The 21,562-nt window shown below is 32.3% G+C and overlaps 1 protein-coding gene across 1 annotated transcript; it reads right to left on the bottom strand.

Annotated features, from left to right (window-relative positions):
* Positions 1-5,933: 5,933 nt before the first annotated feature.
* LOC143076867 (uncharacterized) lies at positions 5,934-18,348 on the bottom strand. The gene is made up of 7 exons (XM_076252757.1): positions 18,209-18,348; positions 13,984-14,088; positions 13,564-13,632; positions 12,917-12,976; positions 11,041-11,109; positions 10,104-10,148; positions 5,934-6,894 (listed from the first exon to the last, which is right to left on the bottom strand). The coding sequence occupies exons 1-7, from the start codon at positions 18,280-18,282 to the stop codon at positions 6,036-6,038; spliced, it is 1,281 nt and encodes a 426-aa protein (XP_076108872.1). The 5' UTR covers positions 18,283-18,348; the 3' UTR covers positions 5,934-6,035.
* Positions 18,349-21,562: the final 3,214 nt, after the last annotated feature.

Here is a 21,562-nt window from a genome sequence, read left to right as displayed (position 1 = left end):
TTAATTGACAATTTTTATGCCCCATTTATGGGCATTATGTTTTCTGGTCTGTGCGTCCGTTCGTCCGTCTGTTCGTTCGTCCGTTCGTCCGTCTGTCCCGCTTCAGGTTAAAGTTTTTGGTCAAGGTAGTTTTTGATGAAGTTGAAGTCCAATCAACTTGAAACTTAGTACACATGTTCCTTATGATATGATCTTTCTAATTTAAATGCCAAATTAGAGTTTTGACCCCAATTTTACGGTTCACTGATAGAAAATGATAGTGCAAATTTCAGGTTAAAGTTTTTGGCTTCAGGTTAAAGTTTTTGGTCAAGGTAGTTTTTGATGAAGTTGAAGTCCAATCAACTTGAAACTTAGTATACATGTGCCCTATGATATGATCTTTCTAATTTAAATGCCAAATTAGAGTTTTGACCCCAATTTTACGGTTCATTGAACATAGAAAATGATAGTGCAAATTTCAGGTTAAAGTTTTTGGCTTCAGGTTAAAGTTTTTGGTCAAGGTAGTTTTTGATGAAGTTGAAGTCCAATCAACTTGAAACTTAGTATACATGTGCCCTATGATATGATCTTTCTAATTTAAATGCCAAATTAGAGTTTTGACCCCAATTTTACGGTTCACTGAACATAGAAAATGATAGTGCAAATTTCAGGTTAAAGTTTTTGGTCAAGGTAGTTTTTGATGAAGTTGAAGTCCAATCAACTTGAAACTTAGTATACATGTGCCCTATGATATGATCTTTCTAATTTAAATGCCAAATTAGAGTTTTGACCCCAATTTTACGGTTCACTGAACATAGAAAATGATAGTGCAAATTTCAGGTTAAAGTTTTTGGCTTCAGGTTAAAGTTTTTGGTCAAGGTAGTTTTTGATGAAGTTGAAGTCCAATCAACTTGAAACTTAGTATACATGTGCCCTATGATATGATCTTTCTAATTTAAATGCCAAATTAGAGTTTTGACCCCAATTTTACGGTTCACTGAACATAGAAAATGATAGTGCAAATTTCAGGTTAAAGTTTTTGGTCAAGGTAGTTTTTGATAAAGTAGAAGTCCAATCAACTTGAAACTTAGTATACATGTTCCCTTTGATAAGATCATTCTAATTTTAATGCCAAATTAGAGAATTTATTCCAATTTCACAGTCCTTTAAACATAGAAAATGATAGTGTGAGTGGGGCATCCGTGTACTGTGGACACATTCTTGTTCTTGGTATAACAATCTAATCTATCTCCCTCTCAGCTAGGTGTTATTTACATAATTGTGAATTCTATTTGTTATTTAAACGAGATTAAAACATGAGTGTCTGTGAATTAATATGGTTTACAGTATACATGATCAATTGATAGTTATATGTGTTAAGCTATGATTATTTATTTCACACACAGTGAATCCTTTTTATTGTGTATTTTTTAATGTATATTGAAATAAAATTTAGAAAAAATATAAAGCAGATTTTTTAAAACAATTTTGGACCCAGAAAAGAGAGTGTAGCTAGCAACTAAATGGCCACAGATTGTGTTATGACAATCTCATCTTTAAATATTAAAGATTTATTAGGGCCCGGCCTTTAGGCGGGTCGCCCTATAGTGATCAGTCTGTCCGTCCGTCCGTCCGTAACACTTTAACTTTGTGTCTGCTCCATATCTAGAGAACCATTATGATTTTATACTTTACATGTTTATTAACCACCACCAGAGGGCGTGTCATGATGTATGTACAACTTCCTAGGTCAAAGGTCAAGGTAAAAATACTTCGGTTTCAGTTGACAACCCTTTGTCCTGTGGTGAAAATCGTGTCCGCTCTATATCTTTAGAACCGTTATGATTTCAAAGTTTATACTTGGCATCCATTTTAACCAACACCAGAGGGTGTGTCATGATGTATGTACAACTTCCTAGGTCAAAGGTCAAGGTAAAAAAAACTTTGGTTTCAGTTGACAACCCCGTGTCCTGTGGTGAAGATCGTGTCCGCTCCATATCTAGATAACCGTTATGATTTCAAAGTTTATACTTGACATCCATTTTGACCACTACCAAAGGGCGTGTCATGATGTATGTACAACTTCCTAGGTCAAAGGTCAAGGTAAAAAAAACTTTGGTTTCAGTTGACAACTTCATATCAGATTATCCATACAACTTATTTACCCCACGTTATTGACAGCGGGGCCCACAGAGATGGCTCCCATCTCAATGGTATCTAGTTCGAAATACTGTAAATTTAGAAATTATTGCGATGTTTATATTTTTGCGAAGGGTTATAATTGCAATAATTATAACTTGCATTTTGAAAATTGTATACTAGTATAAATCAAACAGGATTTTTCTGAATTTAAAAAAATAAAATCACATTTAAGACTAAAATGACATAATCGCAGTAATAAATGCACGCAATAATTTCTGAATTTACAGTAAATCAGATGAACACTAATTTATCTAAGACCATGCCTTAAAACCTTTACAGATACATAGGTTTGTTTGTATTCAGATTAGATTTTTAGGTGAAAATGCAACCGTTTTAGCCAAATTAAGTGTTCACCCCCTAAACCGGTTTAGCCACAACATAAAAAATTCAAGTTTATTTACAATTTTCACAGTGTGTATATCTTAAGTATATTTAAATGAAAAGTAAAAACACAAAAATACTGAACTCCGAGGAAAATTCAAAAAGGAAAATCAAAAGGCAAAATCAAAAGTCCAAACACTTCAAACGAATGGATAACAACTGTCATATTCCTGACTTGGTACAGGCATTTTCTAATGTAGAAAATGGTGGATTGAACCTGGTTTTATAGCTAGCTAAACCTCTCACTTGTATGACAGTCGCATCAAATTCCATTACATTGTCAACGATGCATGAACAAAACAAACATACTCAAAGAGTAAAAATATCAAAAATAGGGGTACAACAGTCAATATTGTGTTATCATCTTAATATCACTTCATAAACAACAAATGTAACAAAGTAGCACAAAAAGGCATACATCAAATTTAACATTCTCATTTTGCTTTTCTTATACGGCTGAATTTATCTATGTAAAGTCTACCCATAAATGAAAGAAGGTTTCCATAGTTTAGGACTTTATTCATTATAGGTTGAAAAATACAGGCAAAGTTTAGATGTTTATGAAGTGTTCTATATTTTGACTTTAGTGGAACCTTAGACCTCAATCTTCTCGATGCATTCATTATGTAAAAAGAAGAAAAGCATGATACGAAACGCAAGCTCTCAATATCGTACAAAAGATACAAAATATATATCAAATGAAGGGGCTGATAATATGCTACGTTGAAACAAAAAGTTTATAATTTACAAATAAAGCTGGATTTATCACTTTTTGTCGCAGAAAGATAATCACATTCGATCATTTTTTTTCTGAATGTAAGTAGCGTTTCGAGTGCACTCTATTTCTAATTTAATGAAAAAAACTGTCCTATATGACCATCATTCTAGTCCTTTATAAAACAAATATATATAAAAAAAACACTCTATACAGATGACGACAGGTATGTGGCAATCATCGTAAAAACAATCAATCCCGTCCTGTTTTTCCTTGAACTTGACAAACGCAAATCACCGGGTTTGTACGAATGCCGCATGTCAAGCAGGATCTGCTCACCAATACGGATCACATGAGATCTATCCAAGTTTCTGGTGGGGTTTTGTTGCTCAGTCATTAGTTTTCATGTCGGATTAGATAATCCGAAAATACGAAGTATGTTTTATGAGACGAAGCTCATTAACTTATTCTTTTCTTTGTATGTAAGGTTTGAAAATTTTTTAGTATTAAAACTAAATTAGTTAAGGTATTTTCACATGTTTAAAACCAAAAAAAAGATCAGTTCACTGATCATGCTGTTTACATGTTTTGTTTAGTTTATTCAAGTATAGTTTGATGGGTAAGATATTTCTAGATGTCAGTAAAGAGTGATTTACTCTGTGGGCTCAATTATTATTTTGTGGTTACCAATTGTCGTAGATTTAGGAAAATGATTTAATGTCGTGGATTCTTGATCTCATGGATTTCGAAACAAAAGTCTACAGCAAATTTGTATTTTGTTGAAGTTTAAGGTGTAATACCATCATTTATTTTCCACTATAAGCACATTTGATTTTATCTTTGTTTCAAATAAAGAAATGCTTGACATGAGTAAAGTTTTATCTTGTCCAGTATATAAACTCATCAAAGATATCAGGACTAAATTTTATTAGAGACAAAATTTCACATAATATCTCAATGCATATAAGAAATAATCATCACACCAGTCAAATATAATCACCTTCTTTTACTGTGTACAAGATTTAGTAACTGAAATCTCAAGTTTCCAAAAGATTCTATAGAATCACCAAATAAAACAATAATGGTGTTATGAAACTCCCAAGATGTATATGTATGACCCAGAAATGTGTTACTACAATGAAATGTAGGATTATTGTTTTCCTACGACTGTCAAATTCAATGGAATATTTTTGTCTAATCTTTTCCATATGTGACGAATATGATTTTGTGGTATTCTGACCCAGAATTGTAATGAAATGTTGTCACGGAATATAAGTTCCTTCATAATATAAGTTCCAAATGGAATAAATGTTTTGGAATATTATTTCATCTGGAATTAATATTACAGTAAATGCTCCTAACGGAATAAATGGTATAGAGGGGGAACACATATACGTTGACAATTTAAGATGAATTTCCTACAAATGTCCAATTCAGGGAATATTTTTGTCTACCCTTTTCAGTAGGCAACCGGATGTGACGAACTATGATTTGGTGGTATTACATCTCAAATTCGGTGTTCAGTTGCACACGCAAAATCTATGAAGATGACATGTAGTACCAATCTTATAATAAATAATCAGCAATCATATAAATATGATTCTGCAATCTTGATACAAAGGCGTATCAACAGTCCTGAAACAGAAAATAAACGATTAGCAAGATAGTGAGTTCATGTGATATCTAAAAGCAAGATATCATTTGCTACTCATTACAATTTCAGTTCAATGCAAACAGTTTAAAACCCTATAGCAAATAATCTTTACTCCTTGCCACCGCCACATTTATTTTGTGCATGTCCCAGGTCAGGAACATTGAATCCAGTGTTTATTGTTGGCTATTGTTTTGCATAAATGTTTATCGTTTGTTGTGTGAAGCATATTCACTTCTTTAGTTTTATCTTTTGAATTGTTTACCACTTCGTCATCTGTAATTAGCTTACTACACTTCATGTGTTTTGCTCATTGCTGCATGTCCTACGGTGACCTGTAGTCGATTTTATCATCGTATATTTGTCTCTGGAGGAAAGTAGTTTGATTAGTACTTCATTTAACAACATCTCTTAACCTTTCTTTTTCATGTTTTATGTATGATTTAGAATGTCAAAAGCTTTGAAAGTGTGGTATTGTTCTTGTTTCATCAAGATATACAGTTGGATACTATAAAATTGTGTCCTAATGAAAAATGCCAGAAGATACCAAAGTTCCAATAAAAAAACAAATAAGGTCAGAAAACACCACGATCAATATAAAACCGACGAAAAGACTAAAAAAAATTACGTAATCTTAACACTGACGATTATAGATTGAGGAGGACAAACCACATCGAAATATAAGGTACAAATGTGGTTCTCCATTATGTTGGACTCAGTGTGCTTCTGATTATTGATGATATAACTGAAGAACTTTTACAAATTGTTCGGACACCATGTACAATGAATATAACAATATTTTAATTTCGATCAAACTTATGTCTAATGTTTGCAGCCATTTTTCTTTTCTTTTAGGAACCTTTCCAATATGTTTGAATAAACATGCCATGAATACTGTAATATTTCTCTTTGTATTAGTGTTTGCATTAATTTGGGTTATTAGTTGTTTTATTCAAGCAATGGGTCCGTCTTTAACCCAACAATTAGAAGAAACAAAAAAAAAGCATCAATAAATATTTTAATATATGTTTCTGTAAAACGTCAACGAGTGAACGACACATGATTATTTTCTAACTCTGATATGTTGATCTTAATCACTTTGTCTTTCTATTTCACCAACGAAATGTTAAATCGACGTTGCCTATCTCGTTTAAGCTTATACATACACGATAATGAAACTGAATTATCTTCCCTTGACATGCCTTTCCGAATTCCAAACGAGCCGAAAGACACAGGATTAGTTTTGTCACATTTCATATTATCAACTGACAGTTTTATATGTCTATCTTTAGACGACTTTTTATCTAAATCTTCATTATTTATCAAAGCATGGATACGTTCACAACATCTAAATCGCTGACCATACACTCGTTGTACGTTTGGAGGGTTTGTTCGACTGGAAGACAACACATTCACTGACAGTTCATTGTCAATGTTGTCATGATACGTGTTTGCGCGAGATAAAGTTAACTCCGATCGGTTAGGCCACTGTTTCACACCTAATGAATCCGGAGTAGAAGTTGATCGTTTCCGTGAATGCCCTGCACTATGAACAGAATGCTTGGGAAGATTAATAGCACCTCTGCTTGAACTACGTTTCATTTCAAATTTAGGTGTCCAAGGATCACATGGTCCTTCAAGATTTAACTGTATATTTTTTTTGTGTAAAGCAGGCTTTGTGTCTTTTTCTTCCTTTTCACTCGTTATACTTAAACTATGTGCTGTTGAGTTGCTGCTAGACCGGCTCTGCCTATGTGGCACTACTAAATTCAAATAATGTTCTAGTGAGAGATTAGGATGAACCGTTTTAAATTTTCTAAATCCCTCTGAAGTTTCCTGATTGCGGACAGGAGCCAGGTTAAGCATCTTTCTACGATCTTTAACGGAAAGAGTTCGTACAACAAAAGGATGATCACTATATGGTCTTGGCTGCTGTCTGAGGTTGTTTTTTTCTGCTGAAAATTCACTGCAATAATAAAAAAAAAGTATAGGTTGTTATCGTTTTATTTATTTTTTCACATTGTTTTCGAGTGTGGAACAGGAGCATTTTTTCCATGACTCATTGTTTATATACTAATTTTTTTTTAGATCATTCTTAAAACATGTTTTTTCTCTTCATAATATTATAACAGTCATTCAGTGCATGCTTGAATATTAAAATATTTGTAATATAATAGATATAAGTCAAATTTATTTTTATAAGATATAAACTCCTGTTAAAATATATTTTTTAAACAGTTTCATTTAAATGTGATTAAAGCAACATATTGGATATTTAATATTACAAACAAAATATAAATAAAATCGATTACTGCTCATTTACTCGAGCAATCATTTGATCTAGTAAACAAAGTGTATATAGCAACAGTTAACCAAACAATAGGAAAATGCAATTTGATATGGTATTCCATCTTTCAAATATACGATAATTCATACTTATTTTGCTGTAAACAATTATCAATTAATGTTACATTATTAGACAAGACACTCCACAAGTTAAAAAAACATACAAAACTAAAGAAAGCAAGCATTTATTAGAAGACAAAATATCTATCAGTAAAAGTAATAAGAGAACTGTACATTTGTAAATATATTTTAAAACCAGATTTAATTCACCATGTTCTACATAAAGCAACGTTGTACCAAGAAATATGATAGTTGTCTTCCAATCGTGAAATGTTTTTGAGCTTTTGATTTTGCCATGCACTTGATAAGGGGGTTTCCCTTCTGATTTTCTTAAGAATTCGTTATTTTTGTTATTTCACTTTTTCTACCACTTCATTGTTTATGTTATAAATGATGATTCTTTTATTTACTGACATTTCGTAATATATTTTTGCATCAACTGTTGGATATACGACGGTTTGAATGAGGGTTCTACCAGTCTTATTTTTTCTCTTTCTTTATATTTTGTCACCCTTCGAGTCTCTTTGCGTTACATCGTGTACCCTTTTTTTGTAATTTTATTTTTTTCGCCAATTATTCTCTATTTTGTAAACCATTAACAAGACCCCTAACATAAATGATGATGCGAATAACCCTGACAAACTTCCAATTTTACGGGTCACTTGTAACGTGCTGTCATATACACATATATATATAGCTGAGTTTTATTAATATATTTATGCAAATTGTTTGCAAGAAGTGCACCAGAAGGGTTAAGGGAACGATTGAAATTAACGAGTCATCAGTTAACCATAAAAAACTACCAAGAAGTTTACCATCAAAAACTAGTTACTTTTCCCCTGCAGATGCAGCTGGTCACGTTCTGTTTTCAGTTCATATGATTCTATCAGGTTTTATTTTTAATCAAATAGTGATTTTTCTTTTTTAAAGAGTTTTGAACAACGGTATTCTTCTTTTGTTCCTTACTGTTAAGGGACAGTAATTACTACATCGACAAGATGTGATTGGATCAACCTCTGACTGCAGCAATCAAATACAATAGTTTAAATAAAATTCCGGACCCGAAGTTTTATTAATCCATTGATGTGGAGATTTAGTTCTTGACTTTTAAAACTACAATGCCTAAATTCTTAAATTATTAATTTTTCGAAACACTAAGGATTTTATTATCCCAGGCATAGATTACCTTAGCCGTATTTGGCGCAACTTTTTGGAATTTTGGATCTTCAATGCTCTTCAAGTTTGTACTTTTTTGGCTTTATAAATATTTTGATTTGCGCGTCACTGATGAGTCTTATGTAGACCAAACGGGCGTCTGGCTTACTAAATTATAATCCTGGTACCGTTGATAACCAATTAAATTTGTTTTACAATGTGTATGAATAGACAATTAAAAATTATTCTTCGCAATTATAACCATTTTTTATTAACTAAAGACTACTAGATGAAATTTACGATACATGTATATCATGATATTCCAGAACATCTAAGTTGGTATTGTCTATAGTCATAAAAACTACTTTTTCTTCATAAGAATGAAACAAATCAGTGTTAGGCTCAATTTCATGAAAGAATTTTTGGCAGGATTATAAAAAGGTTGATTATCGCGACTTGTACTGGTATTCAAATTTCGTAAATCAATGGGAAGACACAAATCAAGATAACAGAGACAAAGTGTAGAAATTGCTTAGACTTTACTTGGGTAACTTGAAAACTTTTTAAAAGTGAAATATGCACAAACAAGCAGAATAGGTCTATATACTGGCATATTGTTGTGGTAAGCGATTTTTTTTTATCATTTAATACATTACAGGAAATCGTTTTGTTTTAGAACTGTCAACCGACAGTTTTCACTAAATGATAGAAAAACAAAGACTATGGGGCATCAATACGTGACACAAAATCAGAACATGCACAGCCAAAACACATGAAAGGCAAGGGAATTCATTTCATCGTAGTACATGTTTAAGCCTGATATCTTTGATAAATATATGCATATGTAAAGTATTAGACATGGTAATATCTTCTTTCATTATTTATAATTTCAATTTACTTGTGTCTACTGTTATCAAAGACTATTCACACCACTGGGTCGATGCCACTGCTGGTGGACGTTTCATCCACGAGGGTATCACCAGCCCAGTAGTCAGCACTTCGGTGTTGACATGAATATCAATTATACAGTCATTTTTATAAATTTTCTGTTTACAAAACTTTAATTATTTGAAAACCTAAGGATTTTCTTATCCCAGGAATAGATAACCTTAGCCGTATTTGGCACAACTTTATGGAATTTTGGATCCTCAATGCTCTTCAACTTTGTATTTGTTTGGCGTTATAACTATTTTGATAAGAGCGTCATTGATGAGTCTTATGTAGACGAAACGCGCGTCTTGCGTACTAAATTATAATCCTGGTACCTTTGATAACTTTTTTTGTTAACTCAAATACAGTTTCCTCATATAATGTGTGTGTACTTTTCGTGCATTATAATTTTCAAAAGCATGAAAATAATAGTATCTTTCTAAATACAGTAATCATGAACCATTTTGCCCTAATTAGTTACTAATGGGTGTTTGAAACGCCTCATCGAATAATTGTTTTAACAATACATAGAATTTAAAAGAATGGTGTACTGCGTATGTTTAAAAAGTTAAAAGCGAAACATTCTACTTCGTTATAACAATAAAACAAATAAATAAAATATCCAATTACCAAATTAAATCTACATTTTGTCTAAAACAGCTATAGGGCAAACCAAAAAATTACCTATAGGCGCGAGGAAATGCTGAAAATGGTCTTTGTTTTGAAAAACTGAAATATTCATAAAATAGTAGAGAAATATCTCACAACACAATCAACTAAGTTGAAACATATATTTGACAGTTATAAACAATATTATTATGAATATGATTTAAATATCTCTAGCTACCATATACTTAGGCTTTTCGTATTCGTAATATGAAGTTTTATTTTGGAAACAATACGGCTACATACACTAATTTATCAATGGGACAAACAAAACTCAGAAAAAAAGAGAGACGTTGTTGGAATTGTAAGTAATAAACGTTCTTTCTGAAGATATGGAAGATCTATTGACCTCTTCTTGGTTCCTGAACTAAACATATTTTACCGTGTATTCGAATCGTTAAGCGATAGTGACATAAATTTCGATTAATATCTGTCTTGTAGGTTAGAAAAACAACTCATTTGAAGATGTACCCCCATACTATAGAGTACAAGTCTAGAAAACTTTCAAATGTGTTTTAGTTATATCCAGTCGTCATATGTATTAGCATTAACCACTAACTATCACACGATACTAGTTATAGCTAATCATTGTCCTTAACAGTAGTGTTTCTCTCATCCTATAGCCCATTTGTGATCACCCTGGTGCTTTAAACTAAAAGGTGAACAAATTATCTTAAACAGTCCTTAACATACATGATACCTGCATGGATTTCAGTGGTAAACGACAAAAATGCCCTAAAATTGACACATCATTTTGACAAATTCCCTGACGTGACGTTGTCAGAATGAAATGTTACAAATGTATTCATACTCAGTATATATCAAACTATATTTGTTTTATGGCTAAAAATCTATAGAAGCAATTTATTCGAATTATAAGTGATAACATTTGTTTCTAAACTAAGTGTACAACTATTGATTTCTACTTGTTCCCTGATTCCAAAAAAAGTTTTACCGTTCATTCGATTTGTCTTTGACAGATAAAGACGAATCCGTTCTTTTCAATGATGTTACTATGACTGGGCTGAAAGACACATTGACAATGAATATGTGTGTTCCTACTTAATACGTATCAACCATTAGGTAGTGCTTATTTGAATGATCAACACATTAATGAAGTGACACACAAATAAATTGCCAGTAAAATCCATGTATATACTTTATTAGTCTATGCAAAACAAATAAATTGTAGTATGAGTGAATTGATAGGAAATGATTAATTGCAAATTAATATGCAATGCATTAACTTAAAGGTTCATCATAACAAACCATAAAACCTTAGGCCTTAAATCTTTCCAACTCCACACAGAGTATTGTTTTAGTTAAAAATTCGGCCATATTTGTCCATTTGTTATGATAAACCTTACATATGATAAATATCGGATTCGGGTTTATTAACCTAACATGACTCATAAACTTTATAGTTAATATACTTTTAAAATGAAATAAACTGAAGGCCTAAAAAAACAACCTGAAAATTCAAATCAAGAATGTTTAAGGGTCAAATTTCATTAGGATATCACCTTAAAGTTTTTTCTTTCTTCTTTGGTCTTTGTTGTAGTTATTGTTAAATAAATACAACAGCACTTATAACACATTACTACTACTTTTATTAAATTTGTTTCATTTAGTAGATATTACCTTCATGCTTTAATACATACAGGTTTAGATTAATTATTTTCATATGTTATATATGTATCCGACTTGACACATTACACATGCAATTGTTTACCCTCTATTCCTTTCTTTGTTTACGTCATATACATATGTAGAGGGTCTTAGACGTGGTAGAAATGGTAAAACAGGTCTACAAAAACCATTGTTAGTTAAAAAGTTCTGGTCTTATGGAAATTATTTTCTCTTTTCAAAATAAAAAGAATAGTGGTCACGCGTATATTTTTTAAGAACAAAGACAACTGTTAAAAAAATGCATACTTAACCACAAAACAAAAAGATAAATACTTTTCAGATGAACTTAAGCAGGTATTGGAATATATTATTTTTGATTTGAAATTTTGGTTTCCCCATGTTTGCTATGTATATGATCCATATGTTAAGAACCAATTTAACCAGTTCAACACCGGTAACGAGCAGAATAGATTTCAGATTGTTTGAAGTTGTATAAATATTGTCATAGCAGTTGTGTCGCCAAAGAAATCATTGCCAATTGAACATAGAATAAGGCGGAAGAGAATTCAAAATAAACATATTAACAAAATACAGTGCAATTTGCAAGATTAATAATTTAAATTGCACTTTGATAAAAAATAAAGTTTATGTGACTAGTGAACTTGATATATTCTGTTTATGTACAAGAAAGTATTTGTTAAAGTTTGTGTCAAGGCTAAACTTTAAAAAAAAAAAAAAAAAAAAAAAATATGGAAAAGGACATTTGTAAAGGATAGAACTTTCAAATATGATTTGCGAATGTAGCTTTAATCTGTAGAACAACATATAAGCATAAATATTAAAGTATTTCGATCAATTAAAAGATACATTTCATTTTCAACAAATAAAGAGGTAAAAAACACAAGTACAATTTATCTCCAGCCATAAACTAAATTATTTTAACTTGTTTCAATATGTGGGTCAAAGTTGATACAATCATACTATTATTATATACATGTACACGCAGGTGAAATACATAGCTTTAATCTGGTCTGCATAAAATGTGTTTATTTCACTTATATATATATTGAATACTTGAATTACAGAATGACGTCAGTATTACTACCTCAAATCAAAATAATGGCTTAATTCATTATTTGTTTTCTGAGTTTTTTAATCGAATGATATTGTTATTATAAACATGCAGTATTCACATATATTACCGTGTGGTTGTTGTTGGGTAATAGATGAGGGAAGTCGGTCTGTCTCTCTTTAATTGAGGTCTAAAAGATTTATTTATTGCATTGTATTTTCGCCTCTAAATAGACTATCACCGACTTTTGACTCAGGATTATACAATTTTTCGACATGTACATTTTTTCTGTGACAGGAAATCATAGTACTCGGTTAAGTTAGAGCAACGAATGTAAGTAAAATCAAACTTATAATGGGTGCAATTTTTTGTTTGTTTAAAGACTACTGTTATCCGGTGATTTTGAATTTTATATAAAACATAGAACTGTAAATCCCCTCTAAATTGTACCGATTGTAAGCTTGTTTTTACTTTTTTGAGTTGCTTTAACATGAACAAGTACCAGGATGTTAAACCCCAAAGAAGGTAACCTGTCGAAAAACATATAATATCTGAAATCAAAAGTATTTCAATAAAAAAAAAGAGAAGAAAAAACAAAATGAAATATATCTTGACAATTAATACAATATTTAAAAAGTTAAAACATAAAAGGCTAAGAAAAAATAATATTTCAAATCGTTTAGTTTTTACGCACAAGCCAGTCAAGAAAAGCAAATACATTTCTGAAAAGTACGATTTAAGAATCTAATAAAAAATGAAAAAATCTTTGAACTTTACCCGTCTTCATCCGAATCATGTGAGGGACAGTAAACAAGAGATGATGGTCGAGGTCTCGGCAATATTATGCTGAAATATTTGATAATAAGAGGAATATAATACGATTGTAAACAGTTAACGCTTTATCATCCGTTAATTTTGATTGTTTTCACTGGAAATTTAAAGACAGAGAGTCGCTACACTAATATACAATAGATAATAGAAATTGTGCATGAGAAAACACGAACATGGAAACATGAACACGAACATAGGAACATGACTTTGAGTGTGAAACATCACCCACAAACACAAACTGTGTTGATTGATATAGATGTGATTACCAATGGATGTAAAATATATAATGAAATTGCTGTGTTGGAAAAGGAAAAAGATAGACTAAGTCATATATGAATGAAAAGATAAAAAAAAATAGTTAAATACCTCTGCTGTTTTTCTTTACATGATTCTTTTTCTTTCATTTTGTCTGCCTTTTCTTTAGTGCTACTTGCATAGACTGTTAGGAAATCACAGTTTTCGGCTATGGAACTACAAATATACGTCATACCGAAAAGATTAAGAAAATTGCTAATTTCACATCACAGTTAGATGGACAACGCCAGACTTTAACAAAACTCAATAATTAAAAGATGAATGGTAGTAAAAATATCTACCATAATGGACAAATCCATCGGCCCTACAGCAACATAAGATTGTTTACAACCAAAATGTAAGTCAACAGTAGTTTACCGATGTTTTATAAATCAATTGAGGAGACAAGTCAGGGTAACAAATAAAACCCAGAGGGTGTAGCATGAACTACAGACGGAAAGAGCCCAGAGGGTGTAGCATGAACTACAGACGGAAAGAGCCCAGATCTCCATGTATGCTTCACCTGCCCTGTGAAATAAGTCAAAATGTCGGAATCAGGAATCGTATTGTATCGATAAAACTACAAAAATTGACAGCATCAAATAACGTCCTTCATCATACACTTTTAAATTTGAGAATTTAAAGAAAAGAAGTTAAAATGTAGAAGGCAAAGATGTCAAAAATGTGTTAAACGGAACTTTACACAAACTAACGGGGAATATTTTATCGGTTCTAAAACGTTATGCAGAATGGGATATCAACTTTTGATGCACCGATTAACAATAAAATAAATGAATATGAATTTGACACATGAATTTCTGTAGTTATAATTTTTATGTAAGAGTTAGAACTGGCGATTGACGTTTACATGAGTATATGAAGTGATATGGGTCATTGCAGCAATGTCTAAATTGATATATTGTACTACATAATTGTGCGGAATATTCTGTTCGCATTTTTAATGGATTTCTAATTGATAAAATCACAAAACTTCGTCCCTCTTTTATTACCACTGGGTCGATGTCTCTGCTGGTGGACATTTTGTCCCCGAGGACATCATCCGCCCAGTAGCAAAACTACAATTGCATGAACTTACGAAGATTAAACAGGAAACTGGCTCGGACGTCGCCCAGTATAAAAAGGTCCGAAGCAGACGTCACCATGGACACGGTGTACGTCAACCTAGGCAATATCCTTCATCATAAATTAGTGCAATCGAAAATACCTCCTTATTTCAAAGACCAATCTGTACCAATAATTTCTTATACCTATACCAAACCTATTGCAACTAAAATTTTCAATTACAAACGCGTTTTGCAGGATCTCGATATTGACGACTTCAAGACTAAACCTCCTGATTGCACTTGTGCTAGTTCCAAATTCACATATAATCCTGCTGGCCACGTTATTACCGGTGACCTTAACATTGTTAATAACACTTCTCTACGAAATGTGTTATCGAAAGGTCCCAAATATCGTGAGCCAAAATCCATCAATTGGAAATACAACTTTAAAATTTTGATGGATTCAGTCGAGGATTATGCCAGGCAATGGGCTAAGCGCGAGAAGGAAGACGTAGACACTCTTTCCGAATGGATTAAGGCAGTGAGGTCGTTGATACAAATCAGAATTAAGAAACTGAATGGGTCCATCAATGCCCATGCTACGTCAATCTTTAAAGGCCCAAATGTTGCAAAACACCTATCCGACCTCCATGACAAATATGTTGTTGTCCCCGCAGATAAAGCCCCAAATAACATCGTTTTTGTGTGTAAAAGTCACTACATCAACTGCTTGATAAACGAATTAGGTATAGACAATTCACTTGGAAACTCAACATATACCCTCACGACACTTACCAAAGAGGAAATCCTGGATAATCATAGGTCTGTTCTATGTTCCTTTGGAATTTCAACCAAAGATGGAGAACTGGATCTTCCATCACTGTATTGGATACCTAAACTACATAAGTGTCCTTGCAAGCAACGGTATATTGCTGGGTCTTCCAAGTGCTCCACGAAACCTCTTTCGAAATTATTAACATCTATTTTATCAGCAATCAAAGACGGGCTTCAAAGTTATTGTGAAACTGCCTATTCTAGAGGTGGCGTGAATCAGATGTGGATACTAAGTACTTAAAAATTCAAAAGATCTTTTAGAGTACATACAATCTAACTCTCTTTCATCTTGTAACAGTATTAAAACATTTGACTTTTCTACCCTGTACACAAGTATTCCACATTCCAAACTAAAAGACAAATTAAAAGAGTTGGTATTACTTTGCTTCATAAAAAAGAATGGCCAACGTAGATACAAGTATCTTGTCTTAGGGAGGGATAAATCCTACTTTGTAAAGAATCACTCTGATTCAAACAAAAAATTCTCTGAAACTGATATTTTGAAGATGCTTGATTTCTTGATTGACAACATATTTGTTACGTTCGGAGGACGTGTTTTTCAACAGACTGTCGGCATTCCAATGGGAACAAACTGTGCCCCTCTACTCGCCGACTTGTTTCTTTATTATTATGAGGCTGACTTCATGCAGGAACTTCTTAGGAAGAAAGATAAGAAGTTAGCAATATCCTTTAACTCTACTTTCCGCTATATAGATGATGTTCTTTCACTAAACAATTCAAAATTTGGTGACTATGTGGAACGCATCTATCCAATTGAACTAGAGATAAAGGATACTACAGATACAGTTAAGTCGGCTTCATATCTTGACTTACATCTAGAAATTGACAATGAAGGTCGGTTGAAAACAAAACTTTACGACAAAAGAGATGATTTCAGCTTTCCAATTGTGAACTTTCCATTTCTAAGTAGCAACATTCCAGCAGCACCTGCATACGGGGTATATATCTCCCAATTGATACGATATTCCCGTGCTTGCATTTCCTATCATGATTTTCTTGATAGAGGTTTGCTGCTCACAAGGAAGTTATTAAACCAAGAATTCCAAATGGTGAAGTTGAAATCATCCCTTCGTAAATTTTACGGACGCCATCACGAGTTGGTTGACCGTTATGGAATAACCGTTTCACAGGTGATGTCGGATGTGTTCCTTGCGTCGTGGCTACAGTCCCCTTCCCTTTCGTGAATGTGACCTACCGAATTAGACTATTTGCCGGATTTGTAATCACATAAGCAACACGACGGGTGCCACATGTGGAGCGGGATCTGCTTACCCTTCCGGAGCACCTGAGATCACCCCTAGTTTTTGGTGGGGTTCGTGTTGTTTATTCTTTAGTTTTCTATGTTGTGTCGTGTGTACTATTGTTTTTCTGTTTGTCTTTTTTATTTTAGCCATGGCGTTGTCAGTTTGTTTTAGATTTATGAGTTTGACCGTCCCTTTGGTATCTTTCGTCCCTCTTTTTGTAAGATAATACTGTAAACTAAATATGTCCATTATTGATTATGCTTTTAATTACAGCACTTTTAAAATAAACAGGAAGCATACACTGCACGGACTGTACATTATTCAACATAATGCTTATTGTTTCACAATAGAGTTCAATTAAAACATTGCATATGTTTTTATTTTACAAAACCAATAAATAAAAGCCGTATGAAATGGCATGTGCTGTATGTAGAGTTATATACTTTCAATTGTAAGTTATTAAACTGACCAACCAAGGGATTAAACCAATGACTGGACGTTTACCTACTGTACGACATTCAACATTAATTATAGTAATAAATAAAAGATATTTGATAAATGCAATGGTAACGAATCAAAATTATGACAACGGTCACCGGTACATTGGTATAATATAACACCCTCCCCTAAACCGCCCCAGAAAAAAAAAGAACAGAAAAGTAAGAAAAAAATCCATGGTACATAAGCGCAACCGAAAACATATAACATAATAACAATAATGATAATATTGCTATGAATATAACAATAAAATTTGACTTGAATAGATAAAAATTAAAGATAAGACTTTAAGTACAAATGTAGTAAAAAAGCAAGATTCCAAAATACTCTTACCTATGTTAATGGCAGCGAACAAACTAAATAACGAATTTGTAATTGACAATTTAGTGTTCATGTTACTATCAATTCGAGAGAAAAAATGTTGGCATGGTTTCCGGACAACGCCACCTAAATATAAAGTTTATTCTGTACTAAGTTTAGTAAAAAACAGGTACATCTAATCAAATCCTCCAAAACTTCAATTAGAAAAAAAATAGAAAAAAGGACAACATTACACCAATATTCCCAACTATGATTTATACCGATTAAATAACCTTTACCATTCATTTTAAAATCTACAAATGAATTTGACTATACCAAGTTGTCTCCTTCTGTCGTGTCTTCGCACTTGCTATTCGTAATGGAGTCGGCCGAAATAAATATCGACACATTTTGTCAAATTTAATGAAATAATGAACGGAGTCGTACGTGTTGATTTTCCAACGATTTCGTCTGGCGCACTTCGCACATGGACTACTAAAATATTAACATTTGATTGAAATGTCAGTCCCAAAATTATTAGTACAAATGGACTAGAATTAAGTCCAAAGTGCATACTAATATTAAAATTGCATCAGAATAGTGTGTGGTGGAAATGCATTCGATCATTCTGGTATCTTTTGTCCCTCTTCAATTACTTGTTCTTTTGTTGTGGTGCTGTTAAACCAGTGTCTACTGTTTGGGAGGGGTCGATGCTAGGAAACATATTTTTCATGCAAATTTAATATGAGACAGTCTCTAGTCAGGAACCGTTCTTGTTGTCGTTTGTTGTCATATTTGGCTTTCGTTTGTTGTTTTGTACATACATTTATTTTATTTGAATTGTTTTATTTTGTGTAATGTCGGGCCGCGTTGAGGGCCCCAAGGAGGATTAGTGTATTAAAACTAACTGAGTTTACCCTCTTTAGATAAATAATTTATTATTAATATTTATTATTATTATTATTATTATTATATAGCTTGCTATGTGATATGAGTTTTGTTCATTGTGGAAGTCCGTATGCTGACAACCAGTTGAAAACATGTGTGATGGTGGTCACATTGGCAATGAAATCATACGGATAATTGTTTCATGAACAATCAAACAACATTTCTTTATTTTCTAAAGAGAACACCAATAAGATATTTGTTATTTTAGAAAATATTTTCTTTGTTTCAAATAGAAAAAATAAGGTTGAGTTATTTTGATGCTCACCACATATTTCCTTTTAATTTTGCAGCATATGGATCAGGAACCAACATGGCCTCGTCTCCCTCCTTCTTTAAACGATTGTCTTTAATAGCCTCTTCTTTTCTGTATTGTTTGATATACTCGGAAATATCGTCGTAATGCTTAAATAAAAAGGTTGAGTCTTTTGTGTCGGTAGTTGGTCGAGGAAATGCCGATGATGGCGTTCGGGGAATTTTAGTATATCGTCGAAAATTTGATCTCAATGGTTTTGAATTTTTAACAGTAAATGTTGCATCCCAGCCACCGAAATCGTCGATGATATTAGGCCTTATTTCCACGCCATTGTGAAGTATTTCACGCATAATATGCCGTTTCGTCGATTTACCGAAATTGCAATCGTCACTCTCATCGTTTCTTTCGTCGTATATTTCATTTTGTTCAAACATATCGGGATCATAGTGTTCATATTTTAACGTATTTCTTCGATAATTTTCATCTTCTGACGATGAATCGGATGAGTAAAGAGATAAATCTATCGATCCCCGACGATACTGTTCATCATCATTGTCCGAATCCTCTCCGCCATCTGATAAATAAGCACATTTACCAGCTCGAATGGCTTCGTTGTTGTGCGTTTCTATCATTGACAACTGGTAATTTGTTGGTCGAAGAGTCATACCTTTTCGTAATCCATTTGGTGGTTTAGTTGTTAGATCTTGTCTGAACCCGTTAGGTCTCGGAGATTCTAAACGTGCGGAGATCTCGGCAAATACTGAAGTCATCTTATTAAATAAAATAAAATCGACAATCGGCAAGTTTATCACAGCGACTATTTGTCACAGTTTTTGAGAAATTGTATTGTTTGAGCTAAGTTTACACCATGCTATCTGATTTCCATACATTAAGCTGTTTACAATCATGCTATTATTATATGCTCCTAGTAATTACCAGTTTTCTTCAACCATTCTATAAAGTTCAGAATCTTGGTAAGGAAGACACCCTAAAATAAATACAAAAGGAAATAAATATATATGGGTGTTTTTTAATAAATGTGTTATTACCACCATTCTCCAATCGTGCTATAAAGTTTAGAATGTTGGTAAGGAAAAAACGCTGAAATAAATGTAAAAGGAAATAACATTATATATTTATTTAGAAGTGAACATCAGAAGTGAACATAATAGCATACGCATTGCCATTTGGGTAATAAGTATTAGATTATGATTTTTTACAAAATGCTGAAATTAATTTGGTTTTCCATCCATGCCAATTTCTGAAATAAATTTTTCGTCCACCGTGCTCAAAACAAAACAAAATGGAAGCACGAAAGCATCAACAAAATTTCGTCATAATATGATATATCGGTATGATTATGTTGCATTATACTTATATAAAAAATAAATAAAACCAAACCTTGTAAACTTTAATTTACTGTTTTTTTCGTTGACAATTCAAAACTTCAATTATCTGAAATGTCGGTTTTTAAAACCCCACCTTTGCAAAACTTTGCTTAACAATTCATATTGTTTGTATACCCCCCTTTTCGTCCTATTTTCACTCGTTTTAGCGTCATTAAATTCCACTGTGCATTTGACATTTGCATGACATGTATCTACGAGGTCATGGCGAGAGATAAAAATTCAAAGTAATTACGACATACTGTAAATGCCATGAGTTTGCAGTTCAATCATATTAATGTATTTGTCATTATCTTTTTATTGATCCATATGTGACATTTCTCTCCCATTGCAGTAGTCTATAGGTGATTTAAATATCTGTTCATTTTCCGATTGAATAAAGATATGGGAAAGAAATGACATAATATCAGGTGTGAATATTTAACTTTTTCTCAATTAAAGGTAATAAACAGGGATACACACATCAATTAATATAAAAGAGAGTATTAGTGGTTTATAAACTTAATGCTTACAATATCATTATTATATACATTTACATTGTAAGATCTTAACCTTGAAGTAGGAAACAGTTGCTCATGTAATTTGAATATTACATTTGATATTAACTCTAACATGTTAATAGGTTAAGCATATCAAAGGCATATCAAGAATAAAACTGCATATTATAAAATGAAAAAAAATCAAACGTTTCTAGTTATAATGTTTTTTGCATGTGTATTTTTATCAGATGAATAGGTCATATTATAAAGTTTACAGAAATCATAAATAAAAACGACACACATTATTTTCCTTTATAAAAATTTACTTAAATACAACATGATTTCACACTTTGAACTTGGATGTAAAATAAAATCGGCGCAAATGAAAGGAAAAAATAGGCGCAAATGAAATGCAGATCGGCGCAAATGCAAACGTGGCGGGTTATCATTCAATTTGATAGTAAATGAGGTTGGTTGAGTTAAATATATTTCACCACCTACATTATAGTGATGTTTGTCTAGACCGGAGACTGCAAAAACGTCAATTAACAATAATTATGTGTCAATCAATCTGTTGAAATTAACAATAATCACGATCTTTCAG

This window comes from Mytilus galloprovincialis, chromosome 5 (assembly GCF_965363235.1).
Source record: "Mytilus galloprovincialis chromosome 5, xbMytGall1.hap1.1, whole genome shotgun sequence".
Classification (NCBI taxonomy): Eukaryota; Metazoa; Mollusca; class Bivalvia; order Mytilida; family Mytilidae; genus Mytilus; species Mytilus galloprovincialis.
Note: the sequence above shows the minus strand (reverse complement) of the source record. Positions and strands in the feature narration are given on the sequence as shown.

Excerpts from the sequence above, each read along its gene's own strand:
- LOC143076867 (XM_076252757.1), bottom strand. The coding sequence starts at position 18,282 with ATGTGTCGATATTTATTTCGGCCGACTCCATTACGAATAGCAAGTGCG. Across the intron at positions 14,089-18,208 it reads CGACAGAAGGAGACAACTTG|TTCCATAGCCGAAAACTGTG; the intron begins GTATAGTCAAAT and ends GTATATTTGTAG. Across the intron at positions 13,633-13,983 it reads TGTAAAGAAAAACAGCAGAG|CATAATATTGCCGAGACCTC; the intron begins GTATTTAACTAT and ends CAAATATTTCAG.